This window comes from Toxotes jaculatrix, chromosome 23 (assembly GCF_017976425.1).
Source record: "Toxotes jaculatrix isolate fToxJac2 chromosome 23, fToxJac2.pri, whole genome shotgun sequence".
In the NCBI taxonomy this organism is placed as follows: Eukaryota; Metazoa; Chordata; class Actinopteri; family Toxotidae; genus Toxotes; species Toxotes jaculatrix.
Genome location: NC_054416.1, coordinates 10875527 through 10897087, shown reverse-complemented (window position 1 = coordinate 10897087; position 21561 = coordinate 10875527). Strand labels below are relative to the sequence as shown.

At 41.6% G+C, this 21561-nt stretch overlaps 1 protein-coding gene across 1 annotated transcript in view; it reads left to right on the top strand.

The window, feature by feature from the left end:
• The first annotated feature begins 1058 nt into the window (after positions 1-1058).
• The window catches only part of dnah2 (dynein, axonemal, heavy chain 2), a 50926-nt gene continuing 30423 nt past the window's right edge, over positions 1059-21561 (top strand). Inside the window, exons 1-36 of the mRNA XM_041031824.1 lie at positions 1059-1091; positions 1204-1368; positions 1687-1915; positions 2671-2781; positions 3197-3435; positions 3749-3940; positions 5715-5920; positions 6242-6371; positions 6706-6888; positions 7000-7214; positions 7492-7638; positions 8071-8227; positions 8356-8465; positions 8620-8749; positions 9170-9358; positions 10116-10260; positions 10488-10680; positions 10769-10969; positions 11236-11392; positions 11602-11776; positions 12332-12495; positions 12948-13109; positions 13546-13649; positions 14849-15005; positions 15749-15831; positions 16750-16930; positions 17325-17463; positions 17910-18127; positions 18307-18399; positions 18562-18687; positions 18991-19101; positions 19309-19497; positions 19838-19941; positions 20093-20282; positions 20641-20821; positions 21027-21154. Of these exons, the coding sequence (XP_040887758.1) occupies positions 1059-1091; positions 1204-1368; positions 1687-1915; positions 2671-2781; positions 3197-3435; positions 3749-3940; positions 5715-5920; positions 6242-6371; positions 6706-6888; positions 7000-7214; positions 7492-7638; positions 8071-8227; positions 8356-8465; positions 8620-8749; positions 9170-9358; positions 10116-10260; positions 10488-10680; positions 10769-10969; positions 11236-11392; positions 11602-11776; positions 12332-12495; positions 12948-13109; positions 13546-13649; positions 14849-15005; positions 15749-15831; positions 16750-16930; positions 17325-17463; positions 17910-18127; positions 18307-18399; positions 18562-18687; positions 18991-19101; positions 19309-19497; positions 19838-19941; positions 20093-20282; positions 20641-20821; positions 21027-21154 (5637 nt within the window). The remainder of the gene's footprint in view (positions 1092-1203; positions 1369-1686; positions 1916-2670; positions 2782-3196; positions 3436-3748; positions 3941-5714; positions 5921-6241; positions 6372-6705; positions 6889-6999; positions 7215-7491; positions 7639-8070; positions 8228-8355; positions 8466-8619; positions 8750-9169; positions 9359-10115; positions 10261-10487; positions 10681-10768; positions 10970-11235; positions 11393-11601; positions 11777-12331; positions 12496-12947; positions 13110-13545; positions 13650-14848; positions 15006-15748; positions 15832-16749; positions 16931-17324; positions 17464-17909; positions 18128-18306; positions 18400-18561; positions 18688-18990; positions 19102-19308; positions 19498-19837; positions 19942-20092; positions 20283-20640; positions 20822-21026; positions 21155-21561) is intronic.

Sequence of the window (21561 nt, the reverse complement as noted above, 5' to 3'; positions counted from 1 at the left end):
GACCCAGGACTGCTATTGTTTGGCAAAGTTCAGCTGAAAGATGTCAGAGCAGTCTTCCTGATTAATTAAAGAACTATGAAGGAAATAAATACAGCAAACTAAGCCGAAGGTTTTTCACTCAATCAAGTGGATTTTCACTTAAAGAGTGTGCATTGTTTAAAAAAAGAAATTATTTATTGTTTATTTTATTTACCATTTTTATGACTGTCAGCAGAATGAATGTGTGCCTTGCCATGAAGGACAACTATCGGTTTTTGTATAATAGCATTTACTCCCAAAAAACCACAGTGTAACCCGGACATTGTTGTAAATGTCCTTATAAACTCAATGAATGTGAGCGAGCTTCTGTCAGGCCCTGACCCCATCCGGTGTTACCCCAGGCAACCAAACGTTTCCATGGAGACATGAACACTCAGACACGAGTCTGGCTGAAGGAATAACGGTAGAAGAAAAGTAAGGTTTCTATCGCAAAAATGATTTTTCCTAAAGTATTTTATCCGTGCACAGGATGCTCTTAATGTCTTAAGAGTAATTCTTAAGCTTTTGTTAGCTTTTGAGAGCTGGGCTTGTCGCCTGCGAGGTAAGTACCCTAACGCGAAGTGCTGAAAGTTTGCTAGCAGGTAAAGGTGGTCACAGGTGTGTGTTTACAAAGTTATCCGGCACACGAGTTGATTATTAACATTTATTATGGATATCGCCTTTAATTGTGCCCTGTGTTGAAGTAGTTCCTCTTGTTGGTACAGGGGCGTTTGGATATTTTGAAACACTTTGTATATATTTTTTGTTTGGCGCAGAAAATACTGATGTAATTCGGTTCCTTGTGTGTATTTTTAGAACTGTTTGTTAACAGCACCCTGTCCACATTAAAAAATGTATTCGCTAATTTAGATTAGCAAGCTGCAATTAAAAAATGGTGAAAAATAGGTATGGTTAAGTATTGGGCTAGAATCTGAAAATAATTGTTGCCACTAATGTTGTAGTTCAGTCCTTTTTTAAGTGTGTTTGTATGTGCTTTATAGGGAGAAAGGAAATCTTTGAGGTGGAAGCTTTGAAAAGAAATGGAAGAGGAATACTTGAAGACCATTCGTCTGGTAAATTTCTACTTTTAATTTCATCGCCACCTCATTTGCACACATTATCCCACTAAATAACCACCTTTCTCTCTTTTCTTTTCCCATTTTTCCTTTCTCCATCCACTGGAAGCTGTTTATTCGTTGTGTGGCTATTTCTGGTGTAACAGAAGAGCTGTGGACAAAGGAGAATGAGAGGGCTTTGGATCAATTTATTGAGGACACCTCTATCACAACCATGGTGGTCTACAGGGACACTGATGCCGGGCTGCGGGTGGAGTACTCTGTGCCCCTACTGGTATAGCACACTTCCCTTTCCACTTTCAATCCTTTAAAAATTTTAATTAGTTGGTTTAATATCCAAGCACTTGCATCCAGGGACCTGTAACTTGAAGATACTTGTAATTGTAGATTAAGTGCACAAAATAAAGAAAGTAGGAAAATTGTGTGATTTTCAAGAGCTGCCTATAGGTAATATGCTTTATCAGAGAGAGATGTTTGAATCCCTTTGCTCCCCTCTCCTCCTTTGTGTTTCATTTTTTTAATTTAACTCCTTCTCTGTATTCTTCCTCTGTTTCTGTTCACCATCACACCTAAAAATGTCTTTTTTTGACAGGTGGTAGAGCAGCTGTGCTGTTTTAGTCGCATGCCAGGAGCCATAATCACAGCAGAGCTGTTTGACACGGTCGTACAGTTTGGCACAGTGCGGGGTGACCCCACCCAAAGACTGCTTCATGACATGACCTGTTTGCATGCTCCCCCAGTTGCCCTCAGCACTTACAGAGAGAAGAGCATCAAGGACAACTATACCAACAACATGCAGTGCTACCTTGCAGAGCTCACAGGTGGGTACCTCAGAGGAGAAGAGAGAATTATTATACAGCACTGGTTCTACAAAACAGAAATAAATGAATCAGTAAATAAAAGCAGTGGCAGTCTTTTCGGGGTTTTTTCCTGAAGCCTAGTTGAAACTAGACCACTTCTGTCCAGTGAATAAACCAATTGATTTAGTATTTTCTGAAATTAGTCAGCCTGGAGCCAGACGTGTGGTTTGCCACCATCTGTGCTGCTGAAAGGACAGCTGGTTCTGAGGAAAATGACTTTAAAAATACAGGGCTTTTGCCCCTGGTGTGGAATGTGCTTTCCTGATTTGTGTTTAGAGGTAATTAGCAAACACTGTACCTCCACAGAAGGAGACTTACTGTTTCCAAGATGATAAGGCAAAGATAAGATATTCCTGACAGAAATCCTGTTTATTCTCATTTTACAACACAAATTGTTAGTCAGGCTCCCAAGCATCAAAGGCTTTTAAAAAAAATATTGACTTCCTTCCACATGGTGTAGCCAGAGAACAGTGAAACCCCTGTGGGTTTACAGCATGTGTATGTAAATGGAGACAGAGGTATTTTATAGGCCCTGGTATACAGGTTACACTCTGTGCCTTTATTACAAGGTAAAACTCATGAAAAGCTCAAGACATGCATGGCATTTGGCTTCAGTTGGTGCAATATGCACGGGATTGGCCATCAGATTTTTTTCACAGAGCCATATGCACACATGCTTCAGTGTAATATTTTAATGTATTTCTATTTTTGTACAGATTATGTGTATAAGAAGGTGGGCAACACAGTCCTGTACATCCCAATGGAAGGCCTACAGTGCAGTCCTGAAGAGGCCTGCAAGGACAAGAAGCTGGTACAGAGAATGGAGAGTAAGCCTGAGGAGCTCTGTGTGGGTGGGGGTGCCTTCCCTCTCCCATCTGTCTCTGTGGGGTCTGTGTCCCACGTACAGACTTCTGGTCTGTGAGTTTCTGTTCAAAACAAGATTGAAACTACTAGTCTCAGTTTTGCTTTTTGGACTCTTTAGAAATTTTATTTAATGAGGCACGGGGCTCATAACCTCTCACCTGCATCAGTCCAAATTTCTTATTGTTTTTTGTTTTCTACTTTTTGTCCACTGATCGTTTTGGCTTTTCATTTTCTCCCCACAGCTCCTTTCTCTCCTCAGATCCATGTATTTATTCCAACATTTCCTTAATCATGCTTAGGTTTTCACATCATTCCAACCTTTTCACTTCTTTGCTGTATATCTTTCTATCTTCCACTCACTTATTCTTTCTGTTTTAGCTGTCATCATCTACTGGACAGATCAGATCAAGGAGCTACTGAATGCCCAAGACATAATGATGGTAAGGGACGACTGTGGTCCGCTGCAGGAGATAGCCTTCTGGAAGAGTCGCTCTGCCAAGCTGTTGGACATCAGCCAGCAGCTGCAAAAGCCAGGGGTCAAGCACATCCAGAACATCCTGCAGATTTCCAAGTCTCTGTATGTACAGCGCTTCTGCAAACTGGCCAAGGAAATACAGGTACAGGAAGTCTGCAAGTCTTAAGTCCAAAATCCTCTCTTAACTATTTAGACTAGATAACAACTGCTGTTGCAGTGTTGCAAGATGTTGTGGTTCCAGGCCAGCAAACATATGCATACTATGTTGGAGAATAGTAGAATTGGATTAACTCACTGGACTGTATTGCTGCTCAGTGGTGTTGCTCATTGCAGCATTACTGCATCTGTGCTGCCCACTAGCTTCTTCGCTACAAAGTTGGAAAATGCTGACATGAAATCTTTTGAAGACTGAAGTATCACAAGAACCATATTTCCTTCATATATGTGTTCCCTAGGATTGCTCTCTGCAGGCCCAGTCAAACCAGTCCTTCCTGTCCATACTGAAGGACCCCTGTGAAGAGTTTGCCCAGCTCAAGCCCAGCCAAGTTGCTCCTAAACTGCGACACATCGTCAGTCTCATTCGCATCATCTGGGTCAACTCCAAATACTACAACACAAGTGAGAGGATCAGTGGTCTCTTCCGCAAGGTACCTGCATTTTAAAACATCAGAGTAATCGGAAGTCGTGTACTCACACTCAGTGTCTTTTATTGAGCCAATTTGTGTTCTCTCTCTGTTACTTCCACTACTCTCACACATATACACTATTTGAATACACGGTACATGCACAGACACACACTGCAATCCACCCTTGATATTTCTAACAGCTGTTTGTAGAAAATTAATAGATGTGCCACTTCAAGGTCTTTTACAAACGCAATAATGTATTCTAGAGATAAGTCTGTGGAGCAACATTAACAGATGACCTTTCGCTGTGAGAATGTCCCTTCACTTGTAGTTCAGCTCTCCAGTTGGATTAGATTTTTGTCTTGTTTTGAAAAGGCATCATCACCAGTGAAGCCCACTCCCTCTCATCCTGGCGGTTCAGACATCAGAGTTACAATACCCTGAGACTGGATTCACTTAATAAAAGGCCCCATCGCTGTTTTCATTACCCCAGCTCTTTTCATGTCATTTGACATCTCCACAGACCAAGGGAAAAATGTTTAACCTCAAATAAACTGTGTGCTTATGTTGTGACCCACCATCGTCTAGTGCCCTGTCTTATTACTTTTGTTTTTCTCACTCTTTTACGTGTGCCTACCTTTTGATATTGCCTTTATCTTCTTCATTTTTGCTCTCTCTCACTCTCTCACACCCCCCCACCCACACACACACACTCTGTCTTGGCTCAGACCAAACATTGGGTCTGATTATTTTATGAGTGTGTGTGGATGTGGTTGCAGTGATCTGAAAGCACAAGCACTGCTCCCTTCAGACAAGGTCATAACAATCAGTATGCAGGCTCAAAACCAAAATTTACAACACAGCTTTGTGGATTTTTTGTGAAAGTAACTCACTGTTCGTAATTTTGGCATATAATAAATGTGAATGTTAGTGCCTGTGACTTGGTCTCCCAGTTATTTTTGTGACAAGTGTTTGTTTTGTGCTGTGTTGCAGATGACTAATGAGATCATCCACCTGTGCCTCCAAAACATCTCACTAGACAGGATCTTTGAGGGCTATGTGTTATCCAGCAAGCAAAACCTCAGCGATAGTATCCAGTGTTGCCTGTCCTGGAAGGAAATATACTTGCAAGCCATGCAGATTCATCACAAGTAGGAGAAGCCTCAGCTGTTTAGAGACTTGGCACACTGATATGTGACTATGAAAGTTTTTAACATATCTGTTTTATATTGGTTTGGTGTTGAATTGATATTTAGTTGAGGCAAACTTGTTAAGATAGGCAAATTTTCATAGTGGACAGACATAATAGCCTTGATTTGAAAGAGTTTAGATCTGGTATGTCCTCTGATCTTCTGGACGTTTGCTCCACATATGTAATGTATAACTTAAGAATGTCTCTTCATGATTCAAACTTGGAACGGTAACCAAATCAATCCCAGACAACCTGCGAGATCTGGGGGATTTTGAACAAAGAAGCCTATGAGAGATGTCCTCTGTGATTAGATTGCTGTCAGTATAAAAGTCTCTTGAGCTCTGTCCTTTTTTCTCTTTTCTATTCCCCCCTCTATTTTCAGGTGTTCTTCAAAAGGCTGGGTCCTGGACCACACCAGCTTTTTTGTGATGATTGATGCTTTCATTCAGAGATTCAGGGACCTGCTTGAGGTGAATTTTCTCTTACTCACACATTCATAGGCATTAACACGTGCACACAAAAGCTTTCACAGTTATTTTTCACGTGTTGAAATAGAATTTGATTGCATTTGGAGATTTATTATTTTCCCTTGCCTTCTCTGAGGTCTGTGACTGCCAGCATCAGTTTGCCCGTTGGGAGGATGGTCAGCAGAGGGCCCTGCCATGCTTCAGCAGTTGCCAGGGACCAGAGTTCACTCGTTCCCTCCTGGAGATAGAGAGCAACTTCCACTGTGGCCTACAGAACCTGCGCTCTGTTGACAAGATCATCTTTGATGTCATGAACGTCAAATGGTGCAATGAATTCAACAAGTAGGTCTATTGCTCTTTAGTACATTAACATTTATTAACATTTTAACACAAACTAAGACCAAATAAAATAACATAGAAGTATTTAAAAAAGCCAAAAATTAGTTGTTTGGTGTGAGAAAATGAAATATTGAAATGAATTTTCATGATGCTGCTACAACCTAGATTGACTTCTAGTTTCATTAACCAAAGTAAGTAAGATTTTTAGTTACTCTACCTAAGCTGATCTCTCTCTGCTACCCTGGATATTAGCTTTCCTGTCCTAGTGTGCTTTGGTGCATTTATCAGCTTCATGTGTGTATATGTATTTGTGTGTATGCACAGGTTCCGTGCATTGGTAAAGGATCTGGATATGATGTTGCAGAACCTGATCAATTCAGTGTTTAAGACGGTGAACACAGTGGAGGAAGGAGTTTGGCTTCTGGACATTTTTAGGCCTATGTCCACTAGAGAGGTGTCTCTCACAAACACACACACACACACACAGATAGGTGTCTTCCATTAGCTTTTACAACACATATGAAACGTGAAATACTCAACACAATCAAGCACATCTTCTCACCTCATATTTATTAAATCTTTACAGTTTATTTAGCTATGTAGGTTCATGGTTGGATTCCTATGGTCTCTGTAGTTTTCAGTCTAAGTGTTCATTCAGTACAAGGTTCATTCTCAGACTCTCATTCTCTATTTTCTTTGCCGCTCAACTTTCATCTTTCACTTGCCTCTTACCCCCCCACACACAAATTGTGTACTCATTCTCTCCCATCCAATCTTCTTCATCCAAGGCCATTAAGCGCACCACCGAAGAGAAGGTGGAGGAAGTGTACAACATATTTAACAGGGAGCTCAAAATGGTCAACAAGGAGCTGAACCAGAGGACATGGTCTCCTCCTGACCATATGCCCCAGATAGCAGGCCGGGCCCACTGGTTAAGGGCCCTCAGACGTCGCTTAGACAGACCCATTGAGGTAAAGCCATGAGATTACATAATAATCTGTTTCTTTTTTGTGTGGCACACACCAGTTTCTACAGTTAGTGCTCAAAAACAATCATCCTTCTTCTCTTTTGTTCCCTTCCAGGTGCTTCAGAAGGCCCACTTCATGGCTGAGTCACACAGCCTGAAGCAAGTGCTTTCCACCTATGGTCAGATGGTCCAGGTTTTGGATGAATTGGTGAGGAAGAACTTCAGTGAGTGGAACCAGAACCTGGACGGACAATACCTCAAGAGACTTGAGCAGCCACTTATGGTTCGCTGCAAGGATAGTCCTGCCAAGCTGGACATCAACTTTGACAAGTGAGCTGCACAAACTCAATTTACACACAACACATTGGCATTGTACACTTGGCAAAGTGTCTTACACTGAAGCTTGAGACACACATAAGCCTACACCTGTACTTTTGTGTGTTAACTCTGCATCCATGACTGCACAGGAGGGATAAATACACTCTTACCATCAGCTGAATACAGAGAAATGCACCAAACAGTCTGGCAAAAAACACAAAGACACATATAATTGTGCCTGTGTGTGTGCATTATTTATTTTGTGTTTTTAATGTGCTTTCTTGTCCAGGAACCTGTTAAACCTGCTCTCTGAGATCCATTACTGGGATCGACTGAAGTTTGAGATCCCCCAGTGTGTGTCTGACATTTACCAGGACAGGGAGGACCTCAGAGGCCTGCGGGAGAGAGCACTGCTGCTGATCAGGAACTACAACAGGTCTGACACACACACACACACACACACACAGAAGAAGATAACTTGTATGCATGCAGCATTGAGCAAGGATTTCTGATATCAGGGTGGGATGCATTATTATACCTTAACCATCAACATTTATTTTTGGAAGATCCTGGAACTATCATGTAGAACAGACCAGACCAAGCTCTTTTTTGCAGCATTGTAACCAAATGAAAACCCTATTATATATAAATTATAAATAAGTTTCATCATGATGCAAAGTCTGTCCAACATGTTTCAATCAAGCATTAAAAGTTTTACTTGTTACCCATAAAAGACAAACTCCCACACACTCTACACAGGGTTCTTGCTGTTACATAATCTTGCCTGTTCGAGTAGTAATCAATCAGTAAGTGAAACACAATAACATTTATTAAATGCCCTTCTGATCTGTGTGTGTGTATGTGCCAGGATCATTGGAATGCTGTCTCCTGATGAGTTGGGTCTGTTTCGGGAGCGAATTCACTTCATGGATAAGAAGATTCAGCCAGGGCTTACCAAGCTCCTGTGGCTGTCAAAGGGAGCTTCCAACGTCTTCATCCGTGAAAGTCTCCTTCACATTGACAAGGTTGTAACACATGTTCTAGAGAAGAGGACACAGTTACCAAAAGCACGTTTACCTGATTTGACACCAGTAAGAAAACCATATTGGACTGTAATCACTGAGCAGCTCCTCTCCTCTCTGTTACACTCCAGATCCAGCAGATAGTTAATGGTTATAAAGTATCCAATCTGTCGATCTCCAACCTCTGTCGCCACATCGGTGAAACATTGCTGGTTAGACTGGATGGAAAGACTGTGTACAGGTAAAAACAGTTATGTGATTTCTTCCTCACTACAAGATATGCCTAAGAGAATAAATACACTGTATGAATAAAATAATGTTCATTCATTTATTCTTGTATTTGTGGCTTTCCTCTATGCTGTCATCTTGGTTGTTGCTCTTGTTTTTACTCTTAGGAATCTGGAGTTTGAGGATGACCAGAAGGATCACCGGCAGAGACATCTCCAAATACTGCGAGCAGCACACCAGGATATTGTTGATATCATGACCCGCATTTACAACACCTTCTCAAACGATGGACCTGAGGTCTGTGATATATTTTTCTGTCATTCATACAATATTCAACTCCCTGCTGGCTTTACCATTTACTTTATATCACTCCACTACTCTCTCCCCAAATGTCCTGTCTCTCTTCGCTGCAACTATCCAATAAAGGCATATAAGGCCAAAAATAACTTCAGAAAGATGTTCCTGCATTTTAGAAAATTGTAATTTGTTAAATTCATAAGATTATTGTTTTCGACATGGTTTCAGAAGGTTAGAAGATAGAGAAGCAAGATTCTTTACTTGCCTCTGTGTTTGTATTGACACACATAAGTTGTTTATCTAGCAATTAAACTAGTAAAAATCTAAAGTTGTCTGTTAGGCAGGATCCTGCCCACATTTGCACTGCCATGTTATGTGTGAACAATTTTGTTAAACATTTGTTTAACATTTGTGTTAAAGGTCCAGGAGCACTGGCAGACCTACATAGAGAAGGTGGACCACATGGTGGAGGAAGCTTTTAGAAGCAACATCAAGTGCTCCATGAAGAAGCTCTCCAGGGCCATCAACGGAGACAACAAGACATCACCCAATCCCTTATTCAAGGTCCTGGTCACACTACAGCAATCAACTCCTCAAACCACACCAAAGGTATCAGCTACCACTTGTAATCCAATTAGGTCAAATGATCATGGCTTTTTTTACACTATGTCTAGATACGTATGACATATCCTGAATTTCACACAAGTAAAAATTGTATCTGTATTTGGAGCAAGTAGTGGTCAATCACTGACGTGAATCTGTAGTACATGCATGTGTGCTACGGCTGATTGCAACCATGTAAGGAGCAGTCAGCTACAAGTTCCTTTGCCTCAGCCAAGTGTGGGGATTGAGCCCGGGATGAAAACAGACTTTCCACAGTTCTTAAGTTGGTTAAAAAGGTGGTTAAAATCATGTTTTAAAACTTTGGCCTGCTGCTTGGTTGTGTTGTTCGTGCCAACATGAAAGATAACATTTTGAGCATATGGATGTTTACTAAGAAGGCATGGGATCAGGGATGTAGGGTGAAGGCATAGGGGATGAGGAAGTGGTGATAGCCCGGGGAGCATTGCGACCTTATGCCAGTTCAACAGGAGTGACTAGCAACCGTGATCTGCAGGCAGGGGGGGGTTTGGGGGATTAACCAGGCAACTAGACAGTTTTGCAAGACCAGGGGGAACTGGTGTGCGACCAGACGATGACAACAATGTCCTTCCTGAATCTGTGTGTCCTTTCTACTCCTCTCCTTGCCCCTTCTTCCCCTCTTTACTACAGTAAAGATGCTGCATGGTTATGGTATGACACCCACACACAGGTACTGTAAATTGTCTTGACAGCAGCGTGTGTTTTTCTGTCTGTGTTTTGACAGGTCGAGTTCTCCCCAACGCTCGGAAAACTTGCTCAGATCGTGAACATTATGCCTCAGCTCATCAGCACAATCTCAGAATTTAAACGACTGCCTGAACTTCTCTGCTGCAAACAGCCACAGGGGAATCCTATACACATCAACATAGGTTAGAGCTATTTCTTAAAATGTGTTCATTGATTTTATTTGGAAATTTTCCTCAGCATTACACCCTTGAAGTTTGACTTTGATTGGATGAGCTGTTGTCAACAAAAAAAAATCAGACAGACAGACAGAGATGCCTCCAATTATAGTTAGACCTTATAGTTGTGACCTTGTCTGTCTGTGCTTCTGCTCTTGTCCCCACTGTCACCTTGGTCCACTTTGATCCTTCAGAGCAAGACGAGGAGATAAGAAAATTTCAGGCTACAGTTGCCACAGGGATGACAGCCAATGCCAGCCACCTGCAGGCCTATCTGAAGACTTGGGACAAATACAGGGACATCTGGGGGATCAACAAGGACTCCTTCATACAAGACTATGAGAGACGAAACCTACCCGTCACTACTTTTGATGCAGATATACACAGGTACTGTGCAATAGAAACTCATTTCTAAACATCATTCCTTAGTTGACCTGTTTAAGAAGTTACTGTAAACTTTTTATTTTTTCCCCAGGTACACAGAAGAGGCCAACAGTGTTCAACAGAAAGAGACAGTATTGAACATCCAGTTTGTCATGCTGGACTGTTCTCCACTCAAGTCCTCCTTGGTGCAGCACTTCAGTGAGTTGCAAACTAAGTTAACTCACCTGCTCAGCCACATGGGCAGCACCCGCCTAAAAAAACTTCATGCCTCCCTGCAAGCCAATGCCAACAGGTAGGGAGACAAGTGAAAGGTCTTTTATTTGTTTATTATATACAGTAGAGATGACAGGCAATGAAGAAGAGAGAGACCTAACAAAGGTCCCTGGCTGGCCTTGACCCGAGGACACGATGAATTCAGATTAAAATGTAACTTATCCTGATCTATTAAGTCAAGGAAAGGAAAAGGAAAAGCTTTTGACCCTGTAAATATCTGAGACATGTATTGTGCTAAAGGTGGTGTGAATCTTTTTTTGTCATTATTTGTATGTGTGTGTTTAGGCTGAGAAAACCGCCCCAATCACTGGTTGAGCTTGGTGACAGCCTGAAGCTCTTGGAGACTCTTCAAGGTGATTTGGCCAAGACAGAAGCTCAGATTCCTCTCATCCATGAACAGTTTGCTATCCTGGACAAATATGAGCTCCCTGTGGAACAGGCTGTAAGTACCTCGCTCCTTAATAAACTAAAATTTTAAATACACATTTACACTATAGGACTGTACGTACACATTCTCATCTAATCAAGACCAGCTTGTTGATGTTTCAGCCTCCCTAAAAAGAAATGATGAACTCTGTAGGACTTCTGCACACTTTAAGTTTTTCAGAAAAATATTATTTCTCATCATTATGCCACTTGGTTTACCCACAGGTGCAGGATATGCTCGAAGCGCTGAACGGCGAATGGGTGTGGTTCCAGCAGGTGTTGATCGACAGTGATATCATGCTGCAGAAGCACAAGGAGAAATTTAAGAACAGCCTCATCCAATCCTCGGAGGAGTTTAAGAACAAGATCCAGATCGTTGTGCAGGAGTTCAGCAGCACAGGTTAATTTCTCTTTCACACACACTCAGATACATTATCAGCAAGTGTTTCATCATCATGGTGTGTGCACCTTACTGTTCCATCTGTCCCTACTGGGCCCTCACTGACCTGTACGAGATCTCTGTAGAACCTATCGCTTGTGTCTAATCTGTTCTTGCCCCTGATGATTTCTGAGTATGTGGCTGTCATTGTTTTGCTGTCACAGCAATAGGGATGTCCCTGACTGTAAGGCATCACCTGACTGATTTCCTGCCCCATCAGCATCCTTCACTTCTCCCTGCCTCCTCTTCCTCATCCCTTTTGGCTCGTGCCTTTTCCCTTCTGTTTTTGAGTGCTACCATCTTTCCCTTTCCTTTTTCCCTCCTTTCCTTAGTGTGATACTGGGGTGGCTGATATGGATCAAACCTTCTGTCATGTTATATGTAATTTTATACATTTATGTAATATGCCTGCCCTTTGTTTTTGTGATTGTGTTGTGTGGACATAAGAATGTGAATGTTTGTTTTAATGCTTTTTCATGTGTAAGCTTTCTTATCTTTTTACATGTGCATCTACAGGTCCTTTTAGCAGTGCGCTGAGCACTGATCTGGCTTTAAAGCAAATAGAAGGACATCGCAGCCAACTGGAGGCTCTAAAACAGGAAGAGAGCACCATCCTTCATGGCCTGGGCTTTTTCAAAATAGAACAGCCCCCATCCAAATGCATCCGAACACTGGAGAAGGTCAGACACGGTGCAACACTCATAGTCCTAACTATGGTTGTCATACACTGGCTCAAATGAGGAGCCAGTGTACTGGGAAATCAAATAAATGACCCCAAAAAGTTTGTGACTTGTGACACTGAAAACTCGGTGAGACAGAGTTCCTTGATCTATTGAACATTTCACACAAAAGGATGAAGCATCTTTTTTTTGTGATCTATTGGGAGAGAAATTCAATCTAAGCACCACTTTGAACTGTCTCACAGTACGCCTAGCATTGATAGATTTACTGTGAATGTTTTCAATACAGGATTTTCACACTTTGTAATTTCAGTATCCAGTTCTTTCTTCCGGGCTTCCCTACATGAATTTAACAATGGACTATAGGATTAAATTTTAAAAATGAAACAGGAGCATTTAATTATTGAGCTTGTGTTTGTGCACATTTGCATGTGTCTGTATGTGCTGTACAGGACATAGACCACCTGCAGCAGGTCTGGGAGATCACACAGGAATGGAATGCCAATTGGACCATCTGGAAGGTCGGTCAGTTTGCTACACTGCGGACGGAGAACATGGAAAGCACGGCGCAGGACATGTACAAAAAACTCCACAAACTCAAGAGAGAACTAAAGGTCAGTTCTGCCGCAATCAGGTTGGCTTCCCGCTACAGTGTGACAGCCATAGTTTAGCTATAATATATTACCTGTGTCAGTTTAGGTTTTGTTTCTTAGAAAAAAAATGGTACATGAAAGCCAAAGCAGTACCTTTAATGAGTACTTTACAATCTGGGAGCTGTATTTTGGTCATGATCTCTGGAGAAAGAACACAGAATGACACTTTGTGTTTATAATGGATATAACGTTAGCAGCCTCTTAGGGGACTCTGTATTTTTACTTTAGACCCACAAACTTAAATGTAAATTTAAGTGACAGCTAAATTTATGGCCTTCCCTCGGCATACACAAATCTTGCTGCTAATATTACAGGATGCACCCCTTAAACAAATCCCTCAGCCACTCTCATGTCTACTTTACACAGTAGTGAGGACATGTTCTTTGTCTGATTGCAGGATAAGGAGTGGGACATTGTAGATTTCTCAAAGAACAAGATTGACCAGTTCAAGCGGATCATCCCTCTCATTGCTGACATGAGGAACCCAGCCATGAGAGACAGGTACTGACTGATAGTTAAATAGCAGTTAAAGCTTTAAAGATATTGACTGATACTGGGATGAGTGATCTCCATGCTTAGTTTGTTGTACAGGGGAGTGTTTTACAGCTTTGACTAAAAGGATGGTCATTGAGAATGTTCCCACAGAATAAGCATATTACAGTGTTTAGTCCAGTCTGCTTTTCCTGAAGTTTGTGCTGCTGACTTCTGTCCAAGGTTTTCCTCACAGTCCTCCATCAGTGTCTGTAGCTCCATTCCCAGAGGACCATCCTTTGGCTGCGTTCCCTCCCCACTCTGAGATAGTGGTACCACATTTGAATGCGTACACACTCCCTATAAAGAAAAACCTCCTTTAAAGAACCAGCATCCCATCTTTTGTCAAAGTTGCACCACCAAAATGCATTGGACAAGGCAGAGCACAACTTGATTTGGATGAGTGCAAGGATGAGTGGGTGACATTAATGGGTTTTATCCTTACTGATGTAACTTTCTAAAAGTGCTTTCATTTGCTCACTGTGCGTGGGTAGTAAATATAAATCAACACATAATTAAGGCACATTTTGCACCAGAAAATCGCCAGAGAGAAAACAAAAAGAAAGAAGCACAACACATCCTGTGCTGAGCACGCTGGTTGTTATGGTAGTTGGTGAGGGTAATGAACAAAGAACATGTTGAAAAATATGGCAAGGAATGAAAATGGTGTATTTATTTCATGGTTAATATCAAGCATGGCCGAGTTACCTGGGTCTCAAATGAGACCCCCTGTTGCTGTGATTGAAAAGGAGAAGTACAGCCAGGAAGTGTGAGTTGGCACAGATTCGTCTGTCTCTTTCCTCTCAGCGCCAGCTGTCAGTTATGTCAGTCACTGTGCGCACGATGCTCCTGCACTGCATTCCACAAATGTCCTAGTTTTGTATACTATTTTAAGCACACACTAGGTATTGGCTGTAGTACAGCACTGCTGCCACGGTGCCATCGTCATGAAGAGAGACATTTATGTCCCTCGTTCCTTCAGCTGAACACAGTTAAAAATTGACACAGTTGTAATGTGAAAGTTTTACTTGAATTCTGCTTGTAAATCCCTTTGAAGCAGATTTGTGACTCATTGATTTTGTAACTAGTAATTGACATGGCTTGGTAACAGTCACCTGAGAGGGCGATTACTAAGTCTAACCATACTTTCAATCTCAATTTTCTTTAAGGCACTGGAAGCAGATCTACGAAGAGCTGCAGTGCTCTTTTGACCAAACCAGTTCTGAATTCACCCTGGAGAAGATTATATCTCTTGGCCTCGACAAGTATGCTGACAAGATCTCTGAGATCGCTGGAGCCTCCAGCAAGGAACTCTCCATAGAACAGGTCCAATTTCTTCCTCTGGTCTTTTCTGTCACTTAGTGGGCACTTTTGTAGCTTCTCATGCCATCATTCCAACCAGGATATCACCCAGGAAGTTGGTAAGCAAAGTAGGCAGCAAATTAGCTCCCTTCCGCCCTGCCTTCATCGCTGCTGTTATCGGACAGCACAGCCAGCTCATGGAGCAGTCTTGTCTGCCTCTTGTCCCTCTCCAGAGGGGTTATATCAGTGCAGTTTTATGGCCACACTTAGGCACATGGCACCACAGTGCAAATTTGTGCTTTACACTCTCAATCTGCATGTAATTAGCAGCAGATTTACTTAAACGGCAGGTAATTGTACAGTTAGTAACTGGGACTGCATTCATACATTCTGTGAGTGAAGGAGAGCCTGAAAGGTGCAGTCATGTAATGGGATTTATTTGATATTGGTTAGCTTAGTAAAATGACTAACCTGTCAGTTTCTTAATTGAAATACTCCACGAGGTTTCAGAGGGTTTCCTCCTAAGTGGCGTCTAGCCAGGCCTTTTAGAAAATTACTTTCAATATTACTGATAAAACCATCATTAAAAAAAATCTGTATAATTGCAAGTAGACTAATCTTCTCAAAATCTAACATTCATGGTTCCCTGTCATTGATCCCCTAGTCATAAAAATGTATCATTAATAGAATGTTGCCCCCTCATATTAAGCCACCTGTCGGTGATGTGTTCTGTCTGTTAATATTGCTCTTTATGTTTGATATTCAAGGGTTTGGAGAGCATTACCAAGACATGGGAGGAAATATTCTTGGACATAGCACCTTACAAAGACGAAGGCCACTTTCGGCTCAGGTGAGAAAGTGAGCCTTGAAGGCAGGGCTGTATGGAGGGTTAAAGAAGTTCTAACTCTAACCCAGGCTGGAGCTCTCTCCAACGAGAGCTAACAGATTTGTGTCTTCGTTATGTCTTATTTACCTGTATTGCCAAATCCCATAGCTTAGTACAGCTCCTTTGGATACAGGTGAGTGTAATGCCATGGCTGTATAGTCCTAAGCATATATGGTGTTGATGCCAGAATTATCTATATGTTAACAGCCTTGTTGGAAGTCAGAATTAGGACGTGTGTGTGTGTGTGTGTGTTTGTTTGTATGTCGTCAGCGATGAATGAGCAGGACTAAGCTAAACGAATGTTAGCCTGACTGATGACAGCAGGCATGCCAAGGCCATCTGCTGCATATAAAATGAATAGAGACAGGCCTCACGCCCAGTCTAATTAGAAGCTCAAGTCATTGCCACTGATTTGGCAGATGGGCCAAGGCTTTAGTCAGCCACTGGCCTACAGTGAACATGATGGAGAGAGGCGGGGAGGAAGAGAGACACAGTGAGACTGTAATTCAAGCATAAACTACAGTAAGGATGTGTGAAAGGTACAGAACACGAAACAAGTAAATGAATTCTTTTGAGACTTTAACCGCAAATGAAAAGAGCTAAACAATAAACAGAAATGTCAGAAAAAGAAATATAAATGACTGCTGGCTATGTGCCTGAGGACAAATGAGAAATTTAATCAGAAATGTATCAACCTGTGAACAAGCTCACCAGATTTTTTTTTGTTTTGTCTGTGAATTGGACCTACTCTGTTTATAGCTAAACAGTCAGTGCACTGTGTACTTCACTGGCTTTTTCCACGGTGAAAATGTGTTACTGTTGGAATCCATTACAAGCAATCGTTAGCAGTCATGTTTAATTCTTCCTACCTGTCTCTCACAGGGGCACAGAGGAGGTTTTCCAGGCCCTGGAGGACAACCAAGTAATTCTGTCCACAATGAAGGCTTCTCGGTTTGTCAAAGCCTTTGAGAGGGAGGTGGACTGCTGGGAACGCCAGCTGTCCCAGGTGCTGGAAGTCATTGAGATGATCCTCACTGTGCAGCGTCAATGGATTTATCTGGAGGTACAAGAAACACTTACATACTGTGTCAGAGGATTTATTAATATGCATGGATAATCATTATTTTATAGTTGGTTTTTCGTTATTGTCTGTGAGAAGCCATTATTTGATGGAGTACACATTTATCATCTGCTGTGGTCTTAGCTTATTGGAGAGTTTGAGTTGGGTTTATTAGACGTGATTCATTTTTGGATTCTTGCAGTACTGCTGATGATTTTTGCTCACCTCTTTCACGGCTCTCTGAACTTGGTTTTGTTGCCTCTGTTTTATTCCTGTTATCAATACATTATACCATTGCTTTCTTTTTGTGTGTCTCTTATACAATTAACCTCTCCCCTTGGCCCTTCCTCAGTCGTTCTCTGTCACTCTCCATTTTTGTTTGTTTTCATCCCTCTAGAACATTTTCCAGGGAAAAGATATCAGGGAGCAGCTGCCTCAGGAGTGCAAAGAGTTTGAAGATGTTAGTTCCAGTTGGAAAATCATCATGGGTCGACTTCATGAGGATAACAATGCCTTGAAGGGAACACACCACCCTGGTATGACATGCTTCATGCTTCTTTAATGAAAATAATATTATCAGAACTGCAGATGAAGTCAAACCATCAGATTTTCCTCTGTGTCCTCATGATACTGAAACTAAAAGAACGTCTTGAATTCAAGGCCTATGTGTAAGGGTTAATAGGTGTAGATAGGAAGCTGAAGTGTGAGAGAACAGCAATACCTTCAAGAGCAAGCTTGAAGGTATTGCTTCAATGAATAGGTGCCACCTTGTGGCAAAAAGATGACAGACAATCTGCACTCTGAATATCACAGGATATCACAGACATATTGTAGAACATATTTGCTTTAAACAATAACACAATAACAAGAATATCACCCTTTGAGAATAAAGGATATGGCTGTTATTAATGTGGATTTTGCATGTTAAGAAACAAAATTGTGATGATGAATTTAGTGAAGCCTGCAGTCTGCTGTCTTTCAGGCTTGCTGGAGAAGCTGTCAGAGATGAGTGCCAAGCTGGAGGAGATCCAGAAGGCCTTGGACATGTACCTGGAGACCAAGAGGCAGATATTCCCAAGATTCTACTTCCTGTCCAACGATGATGTGCTGGAGATTCTGGGGCAGTCACAGAACCCAGAGGCCATGCAGCCCCACCTGAAAAAATGTTTCGACAACATCAAGAGCCTGCACATTAAAAAGGCAGGGAAAATGGATAATCAGAGGCACTTCTTGTGTGAAAAACTAACTGGTTATATGACTAAACGAGACGTTTTTACACACCTGTATGTTGATTCAAGAATATGAAAATTTTTTTAGACTGAATCTTGCGCTGAGTGACTGTACAGAAAGCTGCAACTGTGTATGTATGTCTTCTATAGGTGGGCATCAAATCAGAAGCCTTCGGGATGTTCTCTGCTGATGGGGAGTATATTGAGTTCATCCAGCCAATGCCATTGGACAAACCTGTGGAGGTATAGCAGTGATGAAGATAATGATTATGATCAGATCATAGATATTGTTGATGATGATAAATAAGAGTGAATTCATGTTAACACTGGTGGTAATGAATACAGGTAAGAGCTCTATGGTGGAGAATAGTGGAATGTGAGCACCATTTTGTTGTGTGTGTGTAGGTTTGGCTGTGTGATCTTGAGAAGACCATGCGTACCAAGCTGAAGGACTGTCTGAGCGACTGCCTTGCAGCTCTGAAAAAGATGACAGGACAGAGAGACAAATGGGTCAGAGACTGGCCAGGACAGGTGCGTTTATCTTTGCTTTTTATCTCTTTAATTGTCTGTCCTGCTTTTGTATATTCACCCATCTGGTATTCTGATCAACAGGCTGACAATGAGGCTCTGACATGCTCTTGACCTACTGTCTCTGTTAGTCATATATTCCCTAACATCAATTTCAGAAAATTGTCCTGCTTGTTGAGTTAATATATATTGAACATTGAAACAGTAATGCATTAATGTTTGAATAGAATTTAGTCAAAGCTCCGAGGTTCTTTAATTAAACTGAAGGATTCAGTTTTTCTTAAATATGTATCCCTCCTGCTTTAGATGCTGATCACTGCCAGTCAGATCCAGTGGACCACTGATGTCACGAAAGCTCTCATTACCAGCAAGGAGAGAGCTGACAAGTCCTCCCTTAAGTCCATAAAGAAGAAGCAGGTTTGATTCACTTTTTGTTCTTTTAAACTAATCTTTTCTAGAATGTGTGTGAAAATGAAATAAAATTTTGAGTAAACTCACTGCACGTCAAGCTTAATATTATGGATACTGGCTGTTTTTAAAGTAGCCTGTTAGAATCAAGGTAACAGAGTTGACAGGCTTGCAACACACTCTTGAGCCTTTGCTATAACTGTCTTTGTTTCTCAGGTCTCCATGCTTCAGTGCTATTCAGAGACCATCCGTGGCAACCTGTCAAAAGTCCTACGTCTGAAGATTGTGGCACTGGTCACAGTGGAGGTTCATGCTCGGGATGTCATTGACAAGCTAGCGAAGGCAGGCTGCAATGACGTCAGTGCCTTTGAGTGGCTCTGCCAGCTGCGACTATACTGGGATAAGGTATGTTCTGATAGAGGCAAGTAAGAACAACAGACAGGAGGCAGTTTGAAGAGAAAGACAGCACTTTTGTCACGCCATCATGTCAGCGTCATTTTTTTTTAGCTGTGGAACACTTAAGGGAACACTTAAGGGAACACTTAAATACTTCTGCAGTTCATATACTCTCCCTGTTTTTCACGTTTTCCTTATTAGCAGACTTTCTCACTCTCCATCACTCAGTTTGTTGCCCTGTCTAATGATAGCAAGAGATCAATTTTGCTGAGCTGAGGTGAGTTGGAAGGAGCCCAAGAAAATATCGACCAACTTGTCCATTTCCTGTTTTGTTTTTTTCTCCCGACAGGATGCGAATGACTGCATAATCCGACAGACTAACACACATTTCAAGTATGGCTATGAATACCTGGGCAACTCTGGACGGCTCGTCATTACTCCACTTACTGACAGGTCACTGTCATCACTCAGTCAATTAGTGCACCAATGAAATGCATGCATCAACACATAATCAATATTAATCAATCAAGTTAATTGATTAATGTGTAGTTAATATAAGAATTTTCTTTTATACACATACTTCTCGCTGTTTGACTCTGTCCAGGTGTTACATGACCCTGACCACAGCGCTCCATCTCCACCGGGGGGGCTCCCCTAAAGGCCCAGCTGGTACTGGAAAGACAGAGACAGTAAAAGACTTAGGCAAAGCCTTAGGCATGTATGTCATTGTAGTCAACTGTTCTGAAGGACTAGACTACAAATCCATGGGACGCATGTACTCTGGCCTGGCACAGGTAGGGAGGAGGGAGAGTGGGATGATGATGGTGTCGACCTTAATGAAAAGTCAGTGTGTGTATGTTAGGGACTGCAGATTTTACCAAGTAGTTATTGAAACATAACTGTCATGCAAGTCAAGATCAAAAACACTTAAACGGTAAATAGTAGCTTACTCTCTCTTTCTCTATTTTTGTTTATTGACCATGTGCACATTTTAAAGATACTCAACAAATCTGTGTGTTTAAGACATGGTAAAATGATTTGTTTGTCTAGGGAAAGACAAGCTTCACAAAACTTTTTGATTGGATTTTTTTTTTTCTCGGTGTAATTCAACAATCAGTTTTGTTTGTATTTTATTATGTTCACCCTAAACAGACAGGAGCATGGGGATGTTTCGATGAGTTCAACCGGATCAACATCGAAGTGTTGTCAGTAGTGGCCCAGCAGATCCTCTCCATCCTATCTGCCCTGTCAGCTGGACAGTCCAAATTCCATTTTGATGGACAGCACATACGTCTGGTCTGGTCATGTGGCATCTTTATCACCATGAATCCTGGTAGGTCATCACAATTGTGCAGATGCGTAAAATGCGTCATCCATTTATCTTCAACCAAGATATGATAACATTTGAATCATACTCAGAATATTAAAAGACAGAAGACAAGTGGATGCTGCTGTAATAGTTTGAGACTAGTTTTTTTCATTTTGGCTCTTTCTGTTTGTAATGATAATACTTTCTCTCCATTGGTATTTTTCCTTAGGGTACGCTGGTCGTACGGAGCTTCCAGACAACCTCAAGTCCATGTTCAGGCCAATCTCCATGGTGGTGCCGGACTCTACTCTAATTGCTGAAATCATACTGTTTGGAGAGGGCTTCAACAACTGCAAGGTACTACCACTCGAGGAAAGGAGACACAGAATTGTCCTGTTCTAAATGAATGGCACTGTTGATTTAGGTACATCTATGGTATTTGTTTGCTGCTCTGTAATAAACTGGGATCTGTTCTTAAAATTCCAGGATGATTATGTACTATTCATCCGTAGTTTGCCAAACACAAGTGTGATGCAGCAAAACCCTGAACAGCATCAATATTCTGTAGCCAGGATTGATCTACTAGTTGGAGGCCAGTGAACGTGTCAATATTGTATCACTCTGTGTAACTAAAAGGAAACTTCACTCACTAACAAGGCCTTGTCTGTGCAGTGGATGTATCACTTATGAATACATACTGATGTCTGAAGTATAGCTTGTTGAATTATCACAGGCTTGAGGAGACATCCTCACTTTTTTATGTG